This window comes from Mauremys reevesii, linkage group 1, assembly GCF_016161935.1.
Source record: "Mauremys reevesii isolate NIE-2019 linkage group 1, ASM1616193v1, whole genome shotgun sequence".
Classification (NCBI taxonomy): domain Eukaryota; kingdom Metazoa; phylum Chordata; order Testudines; family Geoemydidae; genus Mauremys; species Mauremys reevesii.
Window position 1 is genome coordinate 321,938,252 of NC_052623.1, and position 21,374 is coordinate 321,959,625.

The 21,374-nt window shown below is 39.2% G+C and overlaps 1 protein-coding gene across 9 annotated transcripts in view; it reads left to right on the top strand.

Annotated features, from left to right (window-relative positions):
• PLXNB2 (plexin B2) overlaps window positions 1-21,374 on the top strand; it is a 334,226-nt gene that overhangs the window by 304,777 nt on the left and 8,075 nt on the right. For all 9 annotated transcript variants that reach the window (XM_039511911.1, XM_039511906.1, XM_039511917.1 and 6 more), the window contains 11 exons: window positions 2,390-2,619; window positions 3,464-3,645; window positions 4,384-4,450; window positions 4,553-4,699; window positions 7,178-7,334; window positions 8,613-8,713; window positions 9,792-9,876; window positions 16,938-17,092; window positions 18,417-18,577; window positions 19,252-19,399; window positions 20,784-20,848. In XM_039511911.1, the coding sequence (XP_039367845.1) occupies window positions 2,390-2,619; window positions 3,464-3,645; window positions 4,384-4,450; window positions 4,553-4,699; window positions 7,178-7,334; window positions 8,613-8,713; window positions 9,792-9,876; window positions 16,938-17,092; window positions 18,417-18,577; window positions 19,252-19,399; window positions 20,784-20,848 (1,498 nt within the window). The remainder of the gene's footprint in view (window positions 1-2,389; window positions 2,620-3,463; window positions 3,646-4,383; window positions 4,451-4,552; window positions 4,700-7,177; window positions 7,335-8,612; window positions 8,714-9,791; window positions 9,877-16,937; window positions 17,093-18,416; window positions 18,578-19,251; window positions 19,400-20,783; window positions 20,849-21,374) is intronic.

The following is a 21,374-nucleotide window of genomic DNA, read 5'->3' on the forward strand; positions in this document are numbered from 1 at the left end:
TATGAAGATAGACTGCAATATCTTTTAAGTCTGGGAAAATCAGAGAGAAGAAAATTTACCTTTCTGTAATGGGAAATAATGGAACCTGTTTTGAGGAGCTGGTTCATTCTTTACTGTATGTAAATAGACACCACCTGAGGGAAATCAATGGGAGCTGTAAGGGCACAGCACCTCTGAATATCAGGCTACTTATTTTGGTGTCTAATTCAGGCACCCATGTTTGAAAACTTTGGCCTAAGTGACTACCTTGACCTATAATATCACTATCTAAACTACACTATTTGTTTATACTGAAATAACCTATCTTTGCTTCTATAACAAAGCATGTTTTTTTTCCTAAAGAGAAATTACTTGTCTCTTATTAACAGAAACGGGCTGAAAAAGTGGTGGTTGAATCTGAATTTGGCTTAGATTTAGCTTCGGGAATTCAGGGTTAGGGTTTAGAATTGACTCTATAGATATAATCTAACAAGATTTTTGCCATCTTGAATAATGGAAATCTCACAAAATCTACTGTTACCCTGAGATTTCTGCCATTAGAGTCGAAATCATCTCAGAATAGGTTTTTCCCATTATACTTGAGTCATGTCTGGAAAATTGGCATGTTCCAATTTTGGACCCTACCCAATACCAAATCTGTGTAGCAACTGTTTGGATTGAGGGATTCAGCTTCAAAGGCCACTCAGAAATGTGAAGGGCTAAAGATCAAGGTTCCCGTTTGGAGCCATCTCTGCTTATTAGTCTCCCTCACCAGCTGGCCTTTGTAATCCCTCTTCTTTTCTGCCCTTGGTTTCTCAGAGCTGTTTCTGGAATGTGAAGCTGCCTGTCTCCTGCCAGGACTCCCAGAGGAGTGCAGGGAGTACTGCTGCCTGCTGGAGTGTGGAGTTAATCTCCTACTCCAACACAGCTGCCTCCCTGGGCTCAGGAGGAACACAAATTGTCTCTAGCAGTGCAATCTAGCACATAAGATACACGTCATCTTGGCTAATAGTAAAGTAAAGCATTTAAATGAAAGTAGTTTCTAGATGCCTATAATATTGATAACAGCAAATGCAGGAAGAGGAGTCTTCCTGCATGCATCAGAGCAGTCATAGTAAAAGAAGTGGTGATTAGGGTAGAAGAACACACACAGCATGAAGCTTGAAACCATGAAATGTTTTCTTTCTTAGAATTTGCTGAGTGTAACAAAATAAAGAGAACCAGGATAAATTATGTGGTCAATAAAAATTGCTGAGGTGACAGGCCATTATATTAATTAACATGGTATTCTAGTCAGTCAGCAATATCAGGCAACTGGAAAGCCTCCAGCTGAAATGACCACTTTGTGGAAAGGTGACCTCCTAATTGCTTTTTGTGTCAAGAACTTGAAAGCTTTTGGGGCTCACAGAAGTGTTTTCATCATTTTCAGTGAATTATTTTACCTTCTTCCTTTCTGCCCTTCTCCTAATAAAATGATTATTCTTTGTACTTCCTGTTGCTCTTGCTCCTTGGCTCAACATCCCAACTATCATGAAAAGAATTAAAAGGCAACTTTCACAACGATGTAGACTTAAAGGAATAGAAAATATATAAACACAAGAAAAGTAGTTGGCCACAATTTTGTGTGTGTGTGTGTGTGTGTGTGTGTGTAAGAGCTTTCTGCATACAGCCCAGCATTCAATAATTACTGATCCTACAGTAAATTCATGACTCTCTCCACTTATCACATTACAATATCCGGTAAGAAAATATTGATGATGATGATGATTAGCATATGTATAATGATGCTGTGTAGGAACCCCAGTTATCAGTCAAGCCCTGCTTGTGCCTGCTCATGGTACAAACAAAACAACGGGATTGTCCCTTCCCCAGTCTAGGTAACCCAGAGTTTCTTCCCAGGCAATCCTGTTGAGACACTGACAGTGCTATCTTTGAGGAATCACAGGGTATATCTACTCACCAATTTGGAGCTTGCAACAGCAAGTCTCAGAGTCTGGGTCTACAGACTGCTTCTGGCGCTCATGCTAAGGTGCTAATAATAGCTGTGCAGACTTTAGATGTCTAGGGAAGGGGGTGTGCTTCAGAGCCCAAGCTCCAGCCAGAGCCCGAATGTCTACATGGCTATTTTTAGCACCATAGCAGGAGCCTGAGTCTATCAACCTGGGCTCTGAACCAGGCTGCCACAGGCTGCTGCTTGCTGTGAAGATGTACCTATAGTTGTAGGGAACATGCTTTGGCAATTGGTAAACATGGTATGGAAAAAGCAGAATGGATGTGGCAGGGGAAAGGATTCTGAATATGTTTGATCATTTTTTTCCCCTAGTATAAAATGCTTTCATTGTTAGATGAAAACAAAAGATACTATGGTTTCTAAAACGAACTCTAAAACTAGAAATATTGTATGTTCTAGATCTAATGATAGAGATGGAAGATCAGACCAATGATGTCAGTGAAGCAGGAATTCCTGTGCTGGACTATAAAATGTACACAGACAGAGTCTTCTTCTTGCCCTCAAAAGATGGAGAGAAAGACGTAATGATTACTGGGAAATTGGATATTCCAGAGGCTAGAAAGCAAACTGTGGAGCAGGCTTTAAATCAGTTCTCCAATCTACTGAATAGCAAATCATTTCTCATCAATGTGAGTATTGACATGAAAGTCACTTTGAGCTCACTCTGTATTTTCCAGAAAAGTCTTTTTGCCTGGTATGTATGTGCATGTAGAGTCATACGTACATTTTTAAGCACAGATGAGCCCAGAGTTCAGCTCTTAAGTCCATATTTAGGCCCCTAAAAAAGTGGCCTGATTTCAAGATTGATGAGCACCCAGCTGCTCCCACAAAAGTGCTAAATCTTGGGACTCTTGTAAATCAAGCTGCTTTTTTAGGTGGCTAAATATGGAGTGAGAAGCTAATTGCAGGCACCTATTTTTTGTTTTAAGTATGTCCTTAATGCTCATTACTTAAAAGTAGCCTTACATTCTGAGGCAGAGGAAAACATGTTCTGAAACTTACAATTTACTTATTCAGCTTGCAGTCCTTGTAATTCAAGTGGAAGGGTTTGGTTTTTGTGTTTTTGGGGAGGGGAGGAAGGGAGGTTAAATTTACGGTGCACAGGTTTGTGGGCTTTTTTGTTTGGCTCTTGTTTTTTGTTTGTTTTATTAACAAAAACATCCTTATATATTACTTCATACTTTATTGAAGACTTAGAAGTATAAATTGAGTTATCCCCGAAGACAGTGTTTAAAACTCTCTCACACAGAGAGAGAGAGAGAGAGAGAGAGGAGTTGTAGATAGTGCTTATTTATATGTAGTTTGTCCAAAACCTTTGAGTGTTTTTTTCATGCTGTACTTGGAAGACTAACATTAAGACAGTAAGTGTTTTGGTTTTTTCCCCTCCTACAGTGCCAGGTATGTTTTGAGCTGCTCTTGAAACTTGTCATGAATCGTTTAGACTCAACGCTAAATCTGCTTTTTCTGTTTTAGTTTATTCACACATTGGAGAAGCAGAGGGAGTTCTCTGCCCGAGAAAAAGTTTATTTTGCATCCCTATTGACTGTTGCCTTACATGGAAAGCTAGAATACTATACTGATATCATGAGGACACTGTTCTTAGAGCTGATGGAGCAGTATGTTGTGGCCAAAAACCCAAAGCTGATGCTCAGAAGGTTTGAATGATTGTCTTGTTTTCCATAGTCCTTTGTTTTTTTGCAACATTGTTACATTTACAGTGTGGTGTTTTTCAGAGTGTGTGTGTCGTGCTATAGACTGTCTAGAAATCATCATGCTGATGACATGCCCGAGCACATTAGGGAGCAAAAATGGATAGGAGTTACTTTTTTTAAGAGCAGCTAGAGCCATTTGTCCTGTCCAAATAATTTAATTTAGAGTTTGGAACAAACTTGCTCAAACATCTATCCATGAAGAAAATGCAATATTGAAATTTTTGTATGCTTCTTATCTAATTTTATGTCCTATCTCCATAATGAATACTTAAAACAATTTTCTGATGTATCTCCTTCAATTAGATAGGTCTGATTCTTACTCCTAAATACATTACAGAATTTCATCTTTGCTCTGCATGTTTTGTTTCAATTACCGGTAGTTTGTTCCCCAGTAACTAAAGTGTAGTTTTCTTTTAAGCACTCATTCTTACAACATGGAAACAAACTTCTGATTTTGGATATATGATATGTACCTTTCAGTAAAAGTAATGAGCTGAAAGTATCTAAGAATGTTGAACAGTGCAAAGCATTATCTAATGCAGGCGCACGCTTTAAAGAACCTATGTAAAATTATTGCATTAGGACAAGTACTGTTAATGTAGAAATATTTTATTTCAGGCAACACTTTAAAAGAAAATTGCCTTCTTCTCAGCAAACATTTTCAATATTCATATTTTTTAGATCAGAAACTGTTGTGGAGAGGATGTTGTCTAATTGGATGGCTATTTGTTTATATCAATATCTGAAGGTAAGATATGAAAGCTATGCATAGACGTCTCCTTCATTAAGTACTTAAACATATGGCATTGATTATACCTTCCATTTTTTGTTTGTTTTTTCCCTTAAACAGGACAATGCTGGAGAGCCTCTTTATAAATTGTTCAAGGCTATCAAACATCAGGTGGAAAAAGGCCCAGTGGATGCTGTGCTGATGAAAGCCAAATATACATTGAATGACACAGGGTTACTGGGAGATGATGTAGAGTATACACAGCTGGTAAGCAGCTCATCTGCTCAGTCATTAATTTATATAAAAAAATTTCCTCTTGAACACTGTGGAATTTAAATTTATATCAGTACACTCTTTCTATAACAATTAATGAGAGCCAAGGTGAGCCATTAATATGGGCAATAGGTGAAGAATTAACTATATAGAAGGGTTTAGAAGCAAGTCCCCAGATCTGAGCACCCCCAATCTCTGAAGAAGTTTGAGGGAAAACTCCATGAGCCTGATTCTCATTCTCTCTCTCTCTCTCAACCATTTTATATTGGTTTAATTCTATTGATTTTAGTGGAGTTACTTCTGATTTACACCAGTGTCAGTGAGACAAGAATCAGACTATGAATCATCCCTAACTCTAATGGCCCATATCGGACTACTTCTTTAGGCATCTAAAGATGGAAATAACAGTCTAAATCTAGTCATCTGTTTTTGAGAATCTTGGCTTGTTTGTTTTGCACATGGTCTAATAAACATACGTAATGCTCAGAACTGTCCTCGGAAGAGCAGCACAGGATTTTCTTTGCCTTGAAAGTCACTCTGATGTGATTACTCTGGCTTTATTATTGACACAGCTAGCAGCCTTTTCCATTTGTCTGAGTGTGACGCATGCAATGACAAATCTGTGGTGTGGATGAAACTTAATAAAAGCCTTTATTAAGTGTTGGTTAAAAGCGCATTTTTGATATATTCCTAAGGGATTTGAGTGGGAGGGCAGCATGGGAAGCTTGCTTTATGAATGGTTCTTACACACCACCTACAGCAACTGTAGTTAACAGACTGCTTGGGGGTGGGGGAGGGATAAATGAAAAATGTAACTTTTTAAATGTAGATTTTTGGGCTTAATGAGGCTTCCATGTTTGAGCTGAAGAGTACACCTAGTAGTTCCACACAGACTGGACAACATGATTTACATTTGCTCATTAAACACATGAGACAGATATCTTTATATCGTATGCATTTGTGACTTGCTGCAATATTCTTCTAAATTAGGGTCTTTTAATTGCAAAAGCCATTTTTTGAGTTAAGATTTATGAATGCAGTATCAAAGAGATGTGTGGATGCAATCAAATCTGAGACAAATAAGAATTCTCATAGATATTTATTGTGAACATTAGACCAGATTTGGCCCAGATTTCACTGCATTCACTAATTGTACGTATAACAAAAAAATCACATATCCTTCACAAAAAAGTAGGTTAAAATTGCTTACAATATTGGGATTATATGCGTTTTATGATAAAAAAAAAATTCTTGTGCTAATTATGCCAGTGTCTGAGTTTGGATAGACATTTATGGAGCACTTACTGCCTTAGGTAGATATATGCAAAATTTAGTTTGCACACCTCTGCCTGAAACTGAGAGATGAACTATACAGTACATGGTATTTATCCATTTTACAGTCATTATTTTTGTTTAAAAATTTGGTATGTTCATCAGTTGTTACACTGACACACTACATTTTCAACTGACAGCAAAATCATATATAATTAACATAATAAATAGGGAAGGGAAGAAGAAATACAATTAGCCTGCAAATTCTGTCTAGGGAAAATGAAAACGTGTTTAATTTCACTGCATTGCAGCACAGTTTAACTACATAAAATAATACACGAAGTGCAGGGATCACTTCGACCAAGACCATATCTGAGAGAGAGGGAAGTTCTACTAGCCAATTAAGAGGGAAAGAAGCCATGGCTAGACATTTCTGCTATCAAAGCATGCCTGTGTAGCAGAGTCCATAAAGATTCCAAGATTTTTGCACCACCTTGACCATTGTAGATCAGGTACCCTCCATAGAGGGTGAGGTCACAGTCCCCGCCTCTTTCTCAACATACTTTCCCCTTTCAGAACATTATTCTTCCTTTTTATTTTACCTGGACTGAGATTATCATCTCTATGCTGTGGGCACATTTAAAGTTCATTCTGGGCTTGAAGATTTTCTCCTGTATAAATAAAATGGGGGAATACCAACAGAACCAATGGTATCCTGAAAACCAGAATAAACTATTCAAGTGTGCCCTCTGTAATTGAGGGTTATTGTGACAAGTAATAAATAGTAAATTGACTCTTCTTTGGGTATTGCATTATCGGATAATTTAAGTGGTACACCGACATTGGATGGTCCAGGTATTTTAATACGTTCCTGTCTCTATTTAAAACTTTCTTTTAATAAGTTCCCAAGACACAGTAGAGATGTCATATTAGATATCAGCGAAGAAGGGGAAAATCCAATCTGTGTTTTTTCTATTTTATCATAATAGAAAGAATGGGCTGGAATTTAAAGTAGCTAGTTGGCTGGATATTAGTGAAGAACTGTGCAGATAATCCACATTGCAATTGCAAACGTACATTGCTGCGTGGTGGTAAGACTGCACAGTGTATTTTGGGCACTGCCTGGATTCTAATCATCCAGAAAAACGGAGATTGGAATTGATATTTTTGAATAATTTTGCATATTTTTTTCTTTCATAGACAGTAAATGTGTATGTACAAGATGGAGGTACTGATTCTGTACCTGTGAAAGTGCTGAACTGTGATACTATTTCTCAAGTAAAGGAAAAGATAATAGACCAAGTCTACCGAAATCTGCCTTGTTCACAATGGCCAAAAGCTGACAGCGTTGTTCTTGGTAAGTAGATATTTTTGGGGCTGTTGTAATAATATAAAAACGCTAATTTGATGCTCTTATGTTTCCCAAAATGTTTCAGTAAAAGTGATTATTGAAACAAAAAAAAATCATTCAAAGCTTTAGTTCTTGAACTATTAAGCTGAATCCACCGCTAAGCATGATGCTCTAGTACTTACTATATTGTGAAATAAAGCATGTCCATATTATAAAATTCCTAGTCCTTGTTCTTTACCCAGCATCATATTAATGCACAGACCACATTAATAACTCTTGGTAAAACCTATTATCAGAACCAATAAAATATTGATTGTTTCAGGTACTAATTCATGCGACTGTGATAACACGAACAATTAATTGATGTAAAGACACATTTTCAGAAGTGACTTATGACTTTGGGTCTGTCAGTTTTTGGTTGCCCAAATTGAGGCAGCTTAAAGGGACCTGATTTTCAAAAAGTGCAGAACACCCACTCTCCCCATAAGGTATCTCCAGTTGGGCGCCCAAAGACTGATGCTCCAAAATTACTAGTCACTTCGGAAAATGTTGTCTTTAATGTTTTAAACGCCAACTGCTGCCTTATTAAAGGAAAATAGTTTTGTGACATGTCCACTAATGCCATAATTAGCCAACCAGGCTATTAAAAGTCTGATGGGCAGCGAAGCTGGGGCCCGGGGCTAAGGCAGCCTCCCGGCCTGCCCTAGCTTTGCACAGCTCCTAGAAGCAGCTGCCAGCTCCTTGCGCCCCTAGGTGCATGGGTGGCCAGGGAGGCTCTGCGTGTTGCCACAACCCCAAGTGCTGACTCCGCAGCTCTCATTGGCAGGGACCCCCTCCCATACTCCAGCCCGCCGCCCCAGCCCAGTGAAAGGGTGTGAGAGCAAGCGATGGAGGGAGGGGGGATGGAGCGAGCAGGGATGGGGCCTCAGAGAAGGGGCGGGGCCTTGGGGAAGGGGTGTTTGGTTTTGTGCCATTAGAAAGTTGGCAATCCTAGTTTTGGCTATCACAGCAATTTCTATAGCAACTAATTGTGGTGTCCTAAACTGTGGACTTTGACTTCAATTGGAAAATAAACAGAAAAATCACATGAATTTTTAAGCAAAACTTGCGCAAAGTTCCCTAATAGGAAATAAAAGGGAAAGGAGAAAAGCCCAAGTGTTTTGAAACGGAATATTTCAAAGATATTTTATGATATTTCATTGGTTCTTTAAATGTAAACACATTAGTAGTGTACTGTCTTAGTTGCACAAACCTGTTTCTTTTCTCATTTTAATTACTTCATAGAGTGGCGTCCAGGTTCTACTGCCCAGATCCTCTCAGATTTGGATTTAACATCCCAAAGAGATGGCAGGTGGAAACGTATGAATACTCTGATGCATTATAATGTAAGGAGGATTGATGACATCTGTTAATTGTTTTTCAGTAATAAATAAACTTTTATTAGCTTTTAGAAAAAATTGGCTTGTACCATCTAATAAGGGGGCTGGAACATGTAGCTATGTTACTTTCTAATTCTGGAAAGTGAGAATGTATGTATCAAATTCTAGTACTCTCACTGGTTTCCTCTCCATCACTGAATACAATTCCAAATTGCCCCTATATAGCCTATATTTCCATATCTCTCAGCAGTCCCAGGTTCGTGGGATTGTCCTGTTTTAGCTCCCAAAATCCTGTCGCAGTTGAAGTGGCTCCTGTCCCATGGGGCTGGCTAGGCTCAGCTATTCTTTCCAGGCATTGCAATCTGGCCCCTGGTCATGGGTGGAGGCATCCAGGCCAAATTTGAGAGAGTACCACTGCAACTTCATGGCCGGGTCATAATGCCACTCACTCAGATTTGACATGGCCAGCCCATGATGGGCAGGTACCAGCTGCTAGGTCTCAATGCCCAGAATGGGGAGCTGAGCCCAGCCAGCCCTTCAGAACAAGAGCCGCAGGAACCACCGCTACGGAATGAGATGAGGCTTGCTCCACAATTCCCTCCTGCCAGGCCTCCCAGCTCCTATGTGCAGCACCCCACCTACTCACCCCACTGTGGGGGAAAGGACCCATCCCTCTTTAGCTACTACAGATTTTGGGAGGTATGGACTTCTGACATCCTTTATGGGGAATTTAACCCTTGTGCAGAAGGTCCATGCAAACTGCTTGTGTGCCACTGAACTCTCACACTTCAAACATCATTATCAGCCTTGGAGGAAGCTTTACCTGTGCCTGCTTATCTAGCAAGTATCAGAGCTTGAGTCTTTCTGCAGGAGAGGGGGTATTGGGGATGAATGGCCTAATGGCTAGAAGTTAAAGATTGCACAGCACTTCTCAAGATCCAGGCCCTAACTGGAGAATAAGAACATTGGTGGGGATCTTCAAAAGCCTGCTTAGGTGGGGAAAGACTCCACAACAGGGATGTTTAAGCCTGCTTCTCACAGTCATGTAGTATGGAATGATTTCCCTATTTTTGTGTTCTTGAAGGTCCGAGATGGTGCCACACTTATCTTGTCAAAAATAGGAATTTCCCAGCAGCCAGAGGATAATCAGCAAGATGTCCCAGGGGAAAGTAAGTACAATAGAGTTTCTTTATGCCTCCAAGGGAGTATAAAACAAAATGCACAAATAGACAATATCGTTTTTGCCTGATCTTGTTTGATGGGAATGACACTAGAGCCTTTCCAGCTAGTAATGTCACACTAATTCAAGGTGCTTCCCTTTGTACACCTTGCTCACTATAGTTCTAAAAGCCTCAAATAATGGGGCTTTCACTACTGACCTTAGGAAACTGCTCCCCATCTTAATGCAGTGCACTCTCAGGAAACTTCTGGTATTTTGCCTAAATTGTCTTTCTTTTAATCCCATTACTCCTAGCTATACCCTGCACGCTGCCTTCCATTGTGTAGCCCCCAAGTACTAAATTCCTCCTCCATCCTTAGTGTTTACAGCCTTCAGATATTTGTAAACGGTTTAGATTGTTTCCAGGTTCCTCACCACCAGCACTACCCCCTCTTTTCACTTAGCCAAACTACCTGAATTTAATCTTTCTTCAGAAGTCAATTGTTTCAGCCCTTTGAGTATTTTGTTGCTGTTCTCTGAACTCAGTCCAAATTGTCCATACCTTCCTTGGAATGCATTGCTCAGAATTTAATATGGGGTTCCAGGTCATGCTGCGCTGGAGACGTACAGAAAGGGATTGTTTACTTCCCTGCTCCATGACATGATGATTTGTTCAGACAACCCAAAATTACACTGGCTTTTTTTCACCCCCATATTGCTTTGCAAACTCATGGTAGGTCCCTTTCCGCTGCTACTATGGGTTCTTTTCAGTTACTGCTGCCTGGTTTCTTCCTCACACTGAGTGCATGTCAGACAACTTTTCACAGATATATTAGCTTTGCTTTTTTCCAAGTTGAGTTTCACTTTGCTATTTTCTGCACACATTCCTAATTTCTTTTGGTCCTATTTTATTATTCTTTTCTCTTCACTGGAGTTTGCAACTCCACCTCATTTCATGTCATTTAAGTATTTCACTATTTTGTTGTTTACTCCCACTTCCAGATCACTAATGCAGATGTTACATGACGCTAGTTCTAACATTTCTACCCACTAAACACCTAACTCAGTGTATGGCCCTTTGCTTACAGCTTTAAAAGAGAGTTTTCATTCCACATGACAGTATTCCTATCCAAGCCAATTTGAACTGAATTTTCAAGTAAGACTTTGAGAGACAGAATCAAATGTCTTGCTAAAGTTCAATGTGTTACATCAGCTGTGTTCTGTTTCTTCCACTTATTTTGTCATTTTAGTCCCCTTCCTTCTCCACCTAAAAACTCATTGAAGTTTGTCTGGCAACACTGATTTTGTAAACACTCTTTATTGTGCTGGGTCTGTTGTATTTTAAATGTTCAGTGTCTTTTTCCTCCTCTTCAGTCATTTCACAATGGATAAAAGTTAGATTTATGCCATGGTAATTGCCAGGATCATTCTCCCTTCATGTTTTGAATTGATCTGAAATGCTTCTGTGACTGTCACAGAATGCTAAACCCTGAGCTTCAGTTAATAGTTTTTAATCTCTTTAACAGATCTGCCGATCTTAGTTTGACCACACAACACTTGAAAGCTATTAAATATAATGGAATGGAAACAATATAACAGAAATGTCCATCTTTCCAGGGGATCTCTAATGGCTGTCAGCTGGTGGCTTTGATGTACATTTTTGCTGTTGAATAAAATTGCAGCTTGGCACACTTTTATTGATGTTGAGAGTTGGCCAGGGCAGCAGTCCAGGCAGTGCTACATGCAGTTAGATTTTACACTCTTCCTTTTGGGACTCTTATTGAAATGCTTTTTGCAGGGTATCTAGAAGGCTTTTCCAAGGGTATTAAGTATAATATTGCATATATTTTTTATTCTTAAGTATGGAGGAGTAGATGTTAAGCCTTTTGGACCTGCGTTCCCCACCTTGCGGTTTGTTTTGGCAAAAGGAAGAAGTATGATATGTTCATTTCCCAAGCCGTATGCAAAGGAGGATCTGACTTTTTTTTCTTTATGGCTATGTCATTACATCCAGAGGTGTTGTGGGTGAAGAAGCTTATTGAAAACAAATGGCCCATATTCCATGATTTAACTACTTAATCATACACATCACTCTGCTTGGTAGAGGAAAGCAGACTTCTGCAGGTGTCTTTGCAGAGAGCTCAGTCATGTGAAGAAGAAGCTATAGTGAAATTTCAAATGGTAAAGTACTGGAGTGGAGGCAACTGTTGTCTTCTTGCCACCCCATGCCCTCTCCCACACAAGAAATAGCTTACAGCAGAAGCTAGGAAGGCAATATTTCATGCCTCACCAGTGCATTTTCATTAATGCATAGGTCTTCTAGAAATATCACATGCCAACTTGTTTGTTTGGAAAGCTATCATGGACAATGATTTGTGAAATACTGTGTTGCATAAAAATGAGAGGAAGGGATCAGAGGCTTACACACACATTCTCTCACTGTTAGATGACACAGTCAAGGAGTTACACATCCTGAACACACAAAATGTCTTCCTCCTTTTTATTTGAAAAGGACTGGTTTTCTTTTTAACCAGAATTTCACATTAACTTAAATTTTGCTTTGGAAATCACTGCCAAAGAAATAGGTTTTGCCCAAAATAAAAATATAAAATTGTGTCCAAATGTTCTAAAACCTGACATTGCTTGCTTTCTGTTTCCCAGCCTTTAATCAAGAGAGATACAAGAGGGCTGGTTGTTGTGGTAAATTAAGTGCAGAAGTCTTTCAGCTGTGGAGATAGGATTGCAATTCCTGTCTTGGATCAAAAATGAGAATGAGTTTGCTTGTATACTAGCTTCTATTTCTGCAGCACAGAACTAGGTAATTAGGCAAAACTGTCTATCTCTATTCATGACATACTCTGATTTGGAGTATCAGGTGAGTTGCAGGTCAGAGTTGTTTACAGCCAATCTTTATAGGGCAGCTTGTACTGCACTTGCATCTACTGTGTCTGGCTCATGCTAGTGTAGAGGTTATGGGTCTATTAAAGGAGTGGGTCGGTGAGGTTCTGTGGTCTGCAATGTGCAGGAGGTCAGACTAGATGATCATAATGGTTCCTTCCGATCTTAAAGTCTATCAGTCTAGTGTAATTAGTCCCTTGTTCTCATGAGTATTTAATTACCTTAAAATTTTACTTTAAACAGGGAAAGGAAGAAATTTCAGAGAGACAGGAAGGGTTTTTAAGAGTAAAGCCTGGAGAGTCAGTTTTGTAAGAGTCATCTCGCTATTGACATCTTGAAACACATTGATCACCTGATTTGCAAAGGCAAGGAGTTGCCTCTTGTTTCTTTATTCACTTTTTAGTTTATTATTGGTGAGAACTTAAAAAGCAACTAATCTCTTGAAAATTTCTCCATTTACGAATCATACTAATATATTTTGTTGCTCCATATTCTACATTTCTCTTCCTCTTTCATGCAGCTGTCCTTAGCAATGAAGTGGGAATTTTGCATCTTAAAAGTTCATCTGCTTGTCCTGTTCATTTCTATGAAGCCCTGATTTTTCCATGAAATATTAATTATTTTATCAGCAACCAATTATGATGTAACTAAATGAAAAGGTGTCAAATTTCGTTATAGTGTAAGTGTAGGTAATCCCAGTGAACTCAATGAGGTTCTCCCTGTTTACGCCGAAGCTCATTTTTCTCCTTTACCATTAGGAGGACATAGGGAGGAAACAGAGAAGTATGAGCATTAACCAGGCAGCTGGTTTAGTTAAGGTAGCTTTCACTACAACTGCCTAGTGTCATCTATTTAGAAGTAAATAACAAGCACTGAAAAAGTATCACAATAGAGAGGCTCACCGGTAATTTTTGCTGCATTCTATGATATTCTGAAAATTCTAAGTTTTTGAAAATAATTAGGGCTGTCAATTAATTGCCGTTAACTCACATGATTTAACTCAAAAAAAATTAATCACGGTTAATCAGTTTTAATCGCACTGTTAAACAATACAATACCAATTGAAAATTAATTAAATATTTTGACTGTTTTTCTACATTTTCATATATATTGTATTGTATCATAATTGAAACCAAAGTGTATATTATTTTTATTACAAATATTTGCACTGTAAAACTGATAAGGAAAATAGAGTATTTTTCAATTCACCTCATACAAGTACTGTAGTGCAGTCTCTTTATCGTGAAAATGCAACATACAAATATAGAAAAAAATTGTTACATAACTGCACTCAAAAACAAAACAATGTAAAACTTTAGAGCCTACAAGTCCACTCAGTCCTACTTCCTGTTCAGCCAATTGCTAAAACAAACAAGTTTGTTTACATTTTACAGAAGATAATGCCCCTTTCTTATTTACAATCTCACCAGAAAATGAGAACAGGCATTTGCATGGTTCTTTTGTAGCCAGCATTGCAAGGTATTTGTGCCAGATATGATAAGCATTCATATGCCCCTTCATGCTTTGGCCGCCATTCCAGAGGACATGCTTCCATGCTGATGACGCTTATTAAAAAAATGTGTTAACTACATTTGTGACTGAACTCCTTGGAGGAGAATTCTGTTTTACCCGCATTCTGCCATGCATTTCATGTTATAGCAGTCTCAGATGACAACCCAACACATGTTGTTCATTATAAGAACACTTTCACTGCAGATTTCACAAAACGTAAAGAAGGTACCAATGTGAGATTTCTAAAGATAGCTACAGCACTCAACCCAAGGTTTATCCAGTGCTATCCAGAATCTGAGAGGGACAAGGTGTGGCGCATGCTTTCAGAAGTCTTCAAAGAGCAACTCTCTGATGCAGAAACTACAGAACCCGAACCACCAAAAAAGAAAATCAACCTTCTGCTGGTGGCAGATGAAAATAAGTACGCATTGGTCCTCACTGCTTTGGATTGTTATCAAGCAGAATCTGTCATCAGCATGGATGCATGGCCCCTGGAATGGTGGTTGAAGCATGAAAGGACATATGAATCTTTAGCGTATCTGGCACATAAATAGTTTGTGATGCCAGCCACAATAGTGTCATGAGAAGGCCTGTTCTCACCTTCAGGTGACATTGTAAACAAGAGGCAGGCAGCATTATCACCCGCAAATGTAAAAAAACTTGTTTGTCTGAGCGATTGGCTAAGCAAGAAGTAGGACTGAGTGGACTTGCAGGCTCTAAAACTTTACATTTTTATTTTTTAATGCAGTTTTTTTTGTACATAATTCTGCACTTGTAAGTCCAACTTTCATGATAAAGAGATTGCACTACAGTATTTGTATTAGGTGAATTGAAATACTATTTTCTTTTGTTTTTTACAGTGCAAATACTTGTAATCAAAAATAAATATAAAGTGAGCACTTTACAGTTGTATTCTGTGTTGAATTGAAATCAATATAATTGAAAAGATAGAAAACATCCAAAAATATTTAAATAAATGGTATTCTATTATTGTTTAACAGTGCAATTAATCATGATAAATGTTTAATCGCTTGACAGCCCTAAAAATAATTAAATTCCTATCTTGTTCCATTGTGAAGTCAGATGCTGCAACATAAAATGAAAGCTTTTTTTCTATCTCCAGCGAAATAATTGCAGCAGCAAAAGTGGGAATGAATATTTTGTCACCCCATTTAACTCAGTAACATGTGAACGTATTACCCCCAAATCTCTTAAATTCAAAGTCAAATTAAGCCCACTTAAATATTGAGTATGAGGGAAAAATTAAATATAATTAAATGGCAAAAATGATCGTAAAGGAACATTGATTGCATAACTAATATCACACAAGAGTATATATGTTCAGGTTCCAACAGAAACATTACCTTGGCCAGATTGCACATATGGAACTCTCTCTCTTTCTGCTTATGCAATATTTCCATTTTTGTTATATTAAAATATGCCATAAAATTCTGAGTTAGAGTAGCTGTTGGGAAACTTAATTTTGCATTTCCTAATTCTTTTCCATGATGAATCCTTAAGGTTCCATTAAAGTAATAGTATACATATGTTCTGAAATCCATGGAAGTTGGAGTAATGCAGTGGTGAATTAGGCCTATATGCATAACTGAGCATTTAAAACTACTAAAGTCTTCAGAAATTCAAACTTATGCTTCCCATAAAATCTGCAATTCAGCCCCGTTGCACATATTATTTTTCATTACTGTTAAGTTTTATGCCTTAATATAAATATATGTGTGCAATGTAACTGAGTTATAGCTGCTATGGGAAGGATAATTTTGAATCACATTTATGCATTTAAATTCTCAGACATAGTGGTGCATTAATAAAGTTTGTTGCACTGAGTTACCTTTCTCTTTTTTTTAAGAAGGAAATTAATTGCACATTTAAATAATTTACTGTCAATTTGACTTATCACAAGAAATACTCAGACGCACTGAAATTTTTCTTTGGAATCTCACAGATAATACATTTATTCTGTTGTGTACTAATTGAACTAAACTTACATACACAGGGCCGGCTCCAGGCACCAGTGCAGGAAGCAGGTGCTTGGGGCGGCCAATGGAAAGGGGCGGCACGTCTGCGTTTTTGGCAGCAATTCGGCGGCGGGTCCCCCAGTCTGTCTCGGAGGGAAGGACCGGCCACCGAAGAATGAAGCGGAGCGGTAGAGCTGCCACCGAAGGCGGCGTTATCTTTTTTTTTTTTTTTCCCCCCCGCCGCTTGGGCTGCAAAAAAGCTGGAGCCAGCCCTGTAGATACATTTCTAGTCTTTCAGTATGCAGATCTCCAGATACACCCTTACTGTAATTTGCAAAGATGACTGAACTTGCATTTCTTTTTTCTTGTGGTCCCCCCTGAGTGCAGAAATCCTCCATTCTTCTCTCTTGACGATAAGTGCTGGCCATGTGCCTTGCAACTTTCAGTTCCTCTTTCACTTTATGTAGAATAGAGGACTTAGCACTTTGATTTGGTTCATATGGAGTACTGTGTGCATTAGGCAGAAGTGAAGTCATCTAAATCCCCTGAATGAGAAGGAAGGTAAGTTGACAATATTGCACATGTGGAAGAAAACAAAGTATCTGTGGGTTAAATGAGCTCAGTCTCTTACAATGTACATATACTATATTTTTTAATGTTATTTTATCACAATTGCTGTTTCTAGGGCATGCACTATTGGAAGATGAAAATAAGGTCTGGCATCTAGTTCGGCCAGCAGATGAAGTTGATGAAGGCAAATCGAAAAGAGGGAGCATGAAAGAAAAAGAACGAACCAAAGCTATTACAGAAATCTACCTGACAAGGCTTCTGTCTGTGAAGGTAGGGTTTACTATTAAATTATTAGGCAGTTCTTTGAAGGAAGCTGGTTAACTTGCCTTGTGAGGTTCAGATGACTAAAATGCTGAGTTATTAGAGAGACAAAGGTGGGTGAGGTAATATCTTTTATTGGACCAACTTCTGTTGGTGAGAGAGACAAACTTCTGAGTTTACACAGAGCTCTTCTTCAGGTCTGGGAAACATACTCTGAGGGGAGGGCTATGCTTACAAAAACACTGCATCACTGTAGCTGCACCAATGCAGCTGTGCTGCTGTAGCACTTTAATGAAGATGCACTACACCAACGGGAGAGAGTGTAGTTAAACCCATCTCCCCGAGTGGTAGTAGCAAGCTCTCCTGCCTGCATAGCAGTCTACGCCAAGGATTAGGTTGGTTTAGCTATGTCGGTCAGGGGTGTGGATTTTTCACACCCCTGAGCAATGTAGTTATGCTGATATAAATCTGTAGTATAGACCAGTCCTCGGATTGTTTTAGCTAAATACAAGGTGGAACAAATTCTTTAGTCTACATCGTTAACACGTATTTCAAAGGACCATTCAAGATGAAGTGGCCCGTTAACACCCCTCCAGTCATAGGGAGAAAAGGCAGGGATGCGGGGAAAAGCAGTGTGGGGGTAATCTATAATCCACTAAACCCCCACCAGCTGCTTTTCCTGGGCCAGATTCAGTACTGCAGACATGCCAAACCCAGTTATTGCCTCTAATCAGAGAGCTAGTTGGACATATCTGATAGAATTTGCTTTGTTACTTTACTTTGAGTTGATGTGTAAAATTATGTGTTTTCAAAAACACTATTACTATACTAATAGAAGGTGTTCTGGAGTCATAAGATTTCAGCTATTACATAGTTCTCTCTGTATCATAAAGATGACCTGCAAAGCAGTTGTTACCAAAGGATTTATCAGGTGATTATATATGTACAGGAAACTTAAGTTTGCAAATATACTCATATTTTAATACTCTTAGCAACTAGTTCCTCTCTTACTTGCCAAGTCCAAAGTGTGCACTTCTGTGTTCCCAGTGCAATAGTTATGAAATCACATCCTTTTTAAAACAGAGCATATGATTTTTTCCTCAGCTCCCTTGCTATTTTAGCTGTTGTAAAGGACATTGTGTGTTGCAGGAGAAATCTGCCTTTGTCCTGGCCTGTCATCATGCGTCCTTGGCATTCTGGGCCAAGGCCTTCAATGATTATGGTCAGAACACAAAGTATTAGTGTAAAGTGGAGAGAGAAATCTAGGATAACACAACATTTGTACTGCAGGCTCAATTGTAATGTCATTTTCCTTTTTTTAATACACTTTCAGGGTACACTTCAGCAATTTGTAGATAACTTTTTTCACAGTGTACTCAACTCAAATCATGTCGTGCCACCAGCTGTGAAATACTTCTTTGACTTTCTTGATGAGCAAGCAGAAAAACATGAGCTCAAGGACGAAGATACCATTCACATCTGGAAAACAAACAGGTAGGATTCAAACAAAATAGTAATTAGACTGAAGAGAAACAATACTGTAATCACGAACAATGCTGGTACTCTAAGTACAGATAAAGTGGAAAGGAAATAAATTTGTAACTCTGAGAATGGTTTTAATAGAAACAATTATTTACATTGATCAAAGAGGTTACCCATAAGGCAAAAAAATGCAGAAATAGAGCCAAAGCTACTTAAGTGTAACTGTCTGCAAACCTTCTATTTTCTTATCTTTTATCTGTCATCTTTCCCTAGTGCACCCAGAGCTGGGGATTTCCTGTAATGCTCCCAGTTGCCAGCAGTGAGAGGCAAAGGGACCTGTCCTAAACTATTAAAATTCAAACCCTAACCAGATGATTAAAGGGCATAAAAGTAACACATATGCTCTCTAATTACACTTGTTTTCTCACACCATCTTGAGGAGTTCTGGGAAGTGTAATCATTCTCCTCCTCTCTTTCTATAAAAGTAAGACACGTACATGCTTTTGTTTTTAAGCAGGGAAACCAGACAATAAATAGTTGTTCATATAAGAATTTGAAGTAATAAATGAGCTAAAATGTACTCAGAAGATCAAATGCAAAGTATGCATTTTAGTTTTCTGAACTCTGGTTCCTGTATTATGTTCATTGGGTAAGAGGGTGTGTTTATCTCTTTGCTTGCTTTGCAGTTTGCCACTTAGATTCTGGGTAAACATATTGAAAAATCCCCATTTTATCTTTGATGTTCACGTTCATGAAGTAGTGGATGCTTCCTTGTCAGTCATTGCACAGACTTTCATGGATGCCTGCACAAGAACAGAGCACAAATTAAGCAGAGTAAGTGATTTACATTCCACACCATGGCTGTGTTCATGCTTGACAGACAATATGCATATTCCTGGAAGATTTGGGATAGATTTTTTTTTTAACCCCTTCAATTTATCACTCAGTATTTGGCCATTTAATAGTTTGGTGAAAGTTTGTAGCTAACCTTACCCTGTGACATTTACAGTGTGAATAAGATCACAATGTTGTTCCCCAAAGTTTTTAGAGAAATCTAATTTAGGGACCAGTTTTTTCAGGTCTTCCATAATTCAAAAAGATTTTGTGTCAATTGTATAGAGATATTTTTAAAACTGAATAATGTCTTATCAAAAACATAATTCTCTTCATGATGTAAATATTCCCATCCATAGGCTGAGGAAAGATGGTTTAAGTAGGAGTAATATCCAAAAGAAGTTAAAAAGTGCATGAACATGTACTGATAAGTGTGTAAAGGGGTGAGCCTTGTATAAGGTATATTCTGTTGTATTCTGATAAGGCTGTGAGTTTGTCATGGAAGTGATGTATTCCGTGACCTCCGTGATTTCTGCAACAGCTGCTGTGCCTGGCTCAGGAGCAGCTTAGGCAAACCCTGTCCAAGGCGCACTGGCTGCTGCTGGGGCAGTCTTGGGGCCCTCCCCCAGCAGCAGGGGGTTGGGACACGGGACGGGGTGAGGCAAGCTCTGGGCAGCGCTTATCTGGGGGGCTCCCTGGAAGCGGCGACATCCCCCTCACTCAGCTGCTAGGCGGAGGTATGGCCAGGCAGCTCTGCATGCTGCCTCCACCCAGAGCACTGGCTTCACTTTGGGAGCTGCAGGGGCGGTGCCTACAAGCAGAGGCAGCGCGCTGAGCTGCTTGGCCATGCCTCTGCCTAGCAGCTGAGCGAGGGGGATGTCGCCGCTTCCGGGAGCCTCCCGGATAAGCGTAGACCAGAGCCTGCCTCACCCCGTCCCGTTCCCCAACCCCCTGCCCCCTCCCACACCCAAACTCTGCTACTGCTGGGGCGGTGGGGGAGGCATAGAGCTAGGTAGGGAGCACCAGCGGGAGTCTTGGGCTGAGGTTCTCTGCCCGCACACCCCCAGCACCAGCAGGGGTCCCAGGCCATGCGCCGCTGCCCTCTTCCCTCCCCACCCTCCGCTCCAAGCAGCCAGGCCACCCTTCCCCAGCACCCGCGGGGGCCCCGGGCAGCCCTCCGCCTCTCAAGTTTTATTCACTGGTATTTTTAATAAGTCATGGACAGGTCATGGGCCGTGAATTTTTGTTTACTGCCCGTGACCTCTCCGTGACTTTTACTAAAAATACCCGTGATTAAAACATTGCCTTAATTATGTACATTAACACTAAACCTGGAAGATAGTTTTCCTAGATAATCAAAACGTGCCTGTTATATATTTTCCAGGATTCTCCAAGTAACAAATTACTTTATGCAAAAGAGATCTCTAACTATAAGAAAATGGTGGAAGAGTAAGTATATAGAGAAGTTTTTTGTGTTTATTCTTAGTCACTTGGTTTAAGCTTCTGTGTACAAGCATAGCAGCAGTATTACCCATGAAAATATTAACGTTGGAGGGAAAAGGCCTAAATTTCAAACACTGAAAATAGATAAATAAAATACTCTTGAAAAAGTTAGAATCGTGGTATTTCTCCCCGAAGCTATGTGATAAATGTTGAAATGAAACGTGAGTGGGATTTTATGTAGGTGTTTATAAGTTATTGGCAGCACTTAATTTTAAATTACACATTTTGGCTGTCTCTTTTTCAGGTAATTTCCCAGGGGCTCCCATTTTGCCTACACAATCTGTCTGATTGTTCAGATTTCCACAGCTGGCTAGGGTTAAACCCTAAAATCATTTTCAGCAACAATATCTTTGTCTCTTTTATTTTCTGATCTTAGGTAATATGTTTACTTAGTTTCAAAAACGTGAGATCTATATGAATAAAAATAGCATTTACAGTCACCTTAGCCATGGGAAAGAGTTTGAGCCTAGGT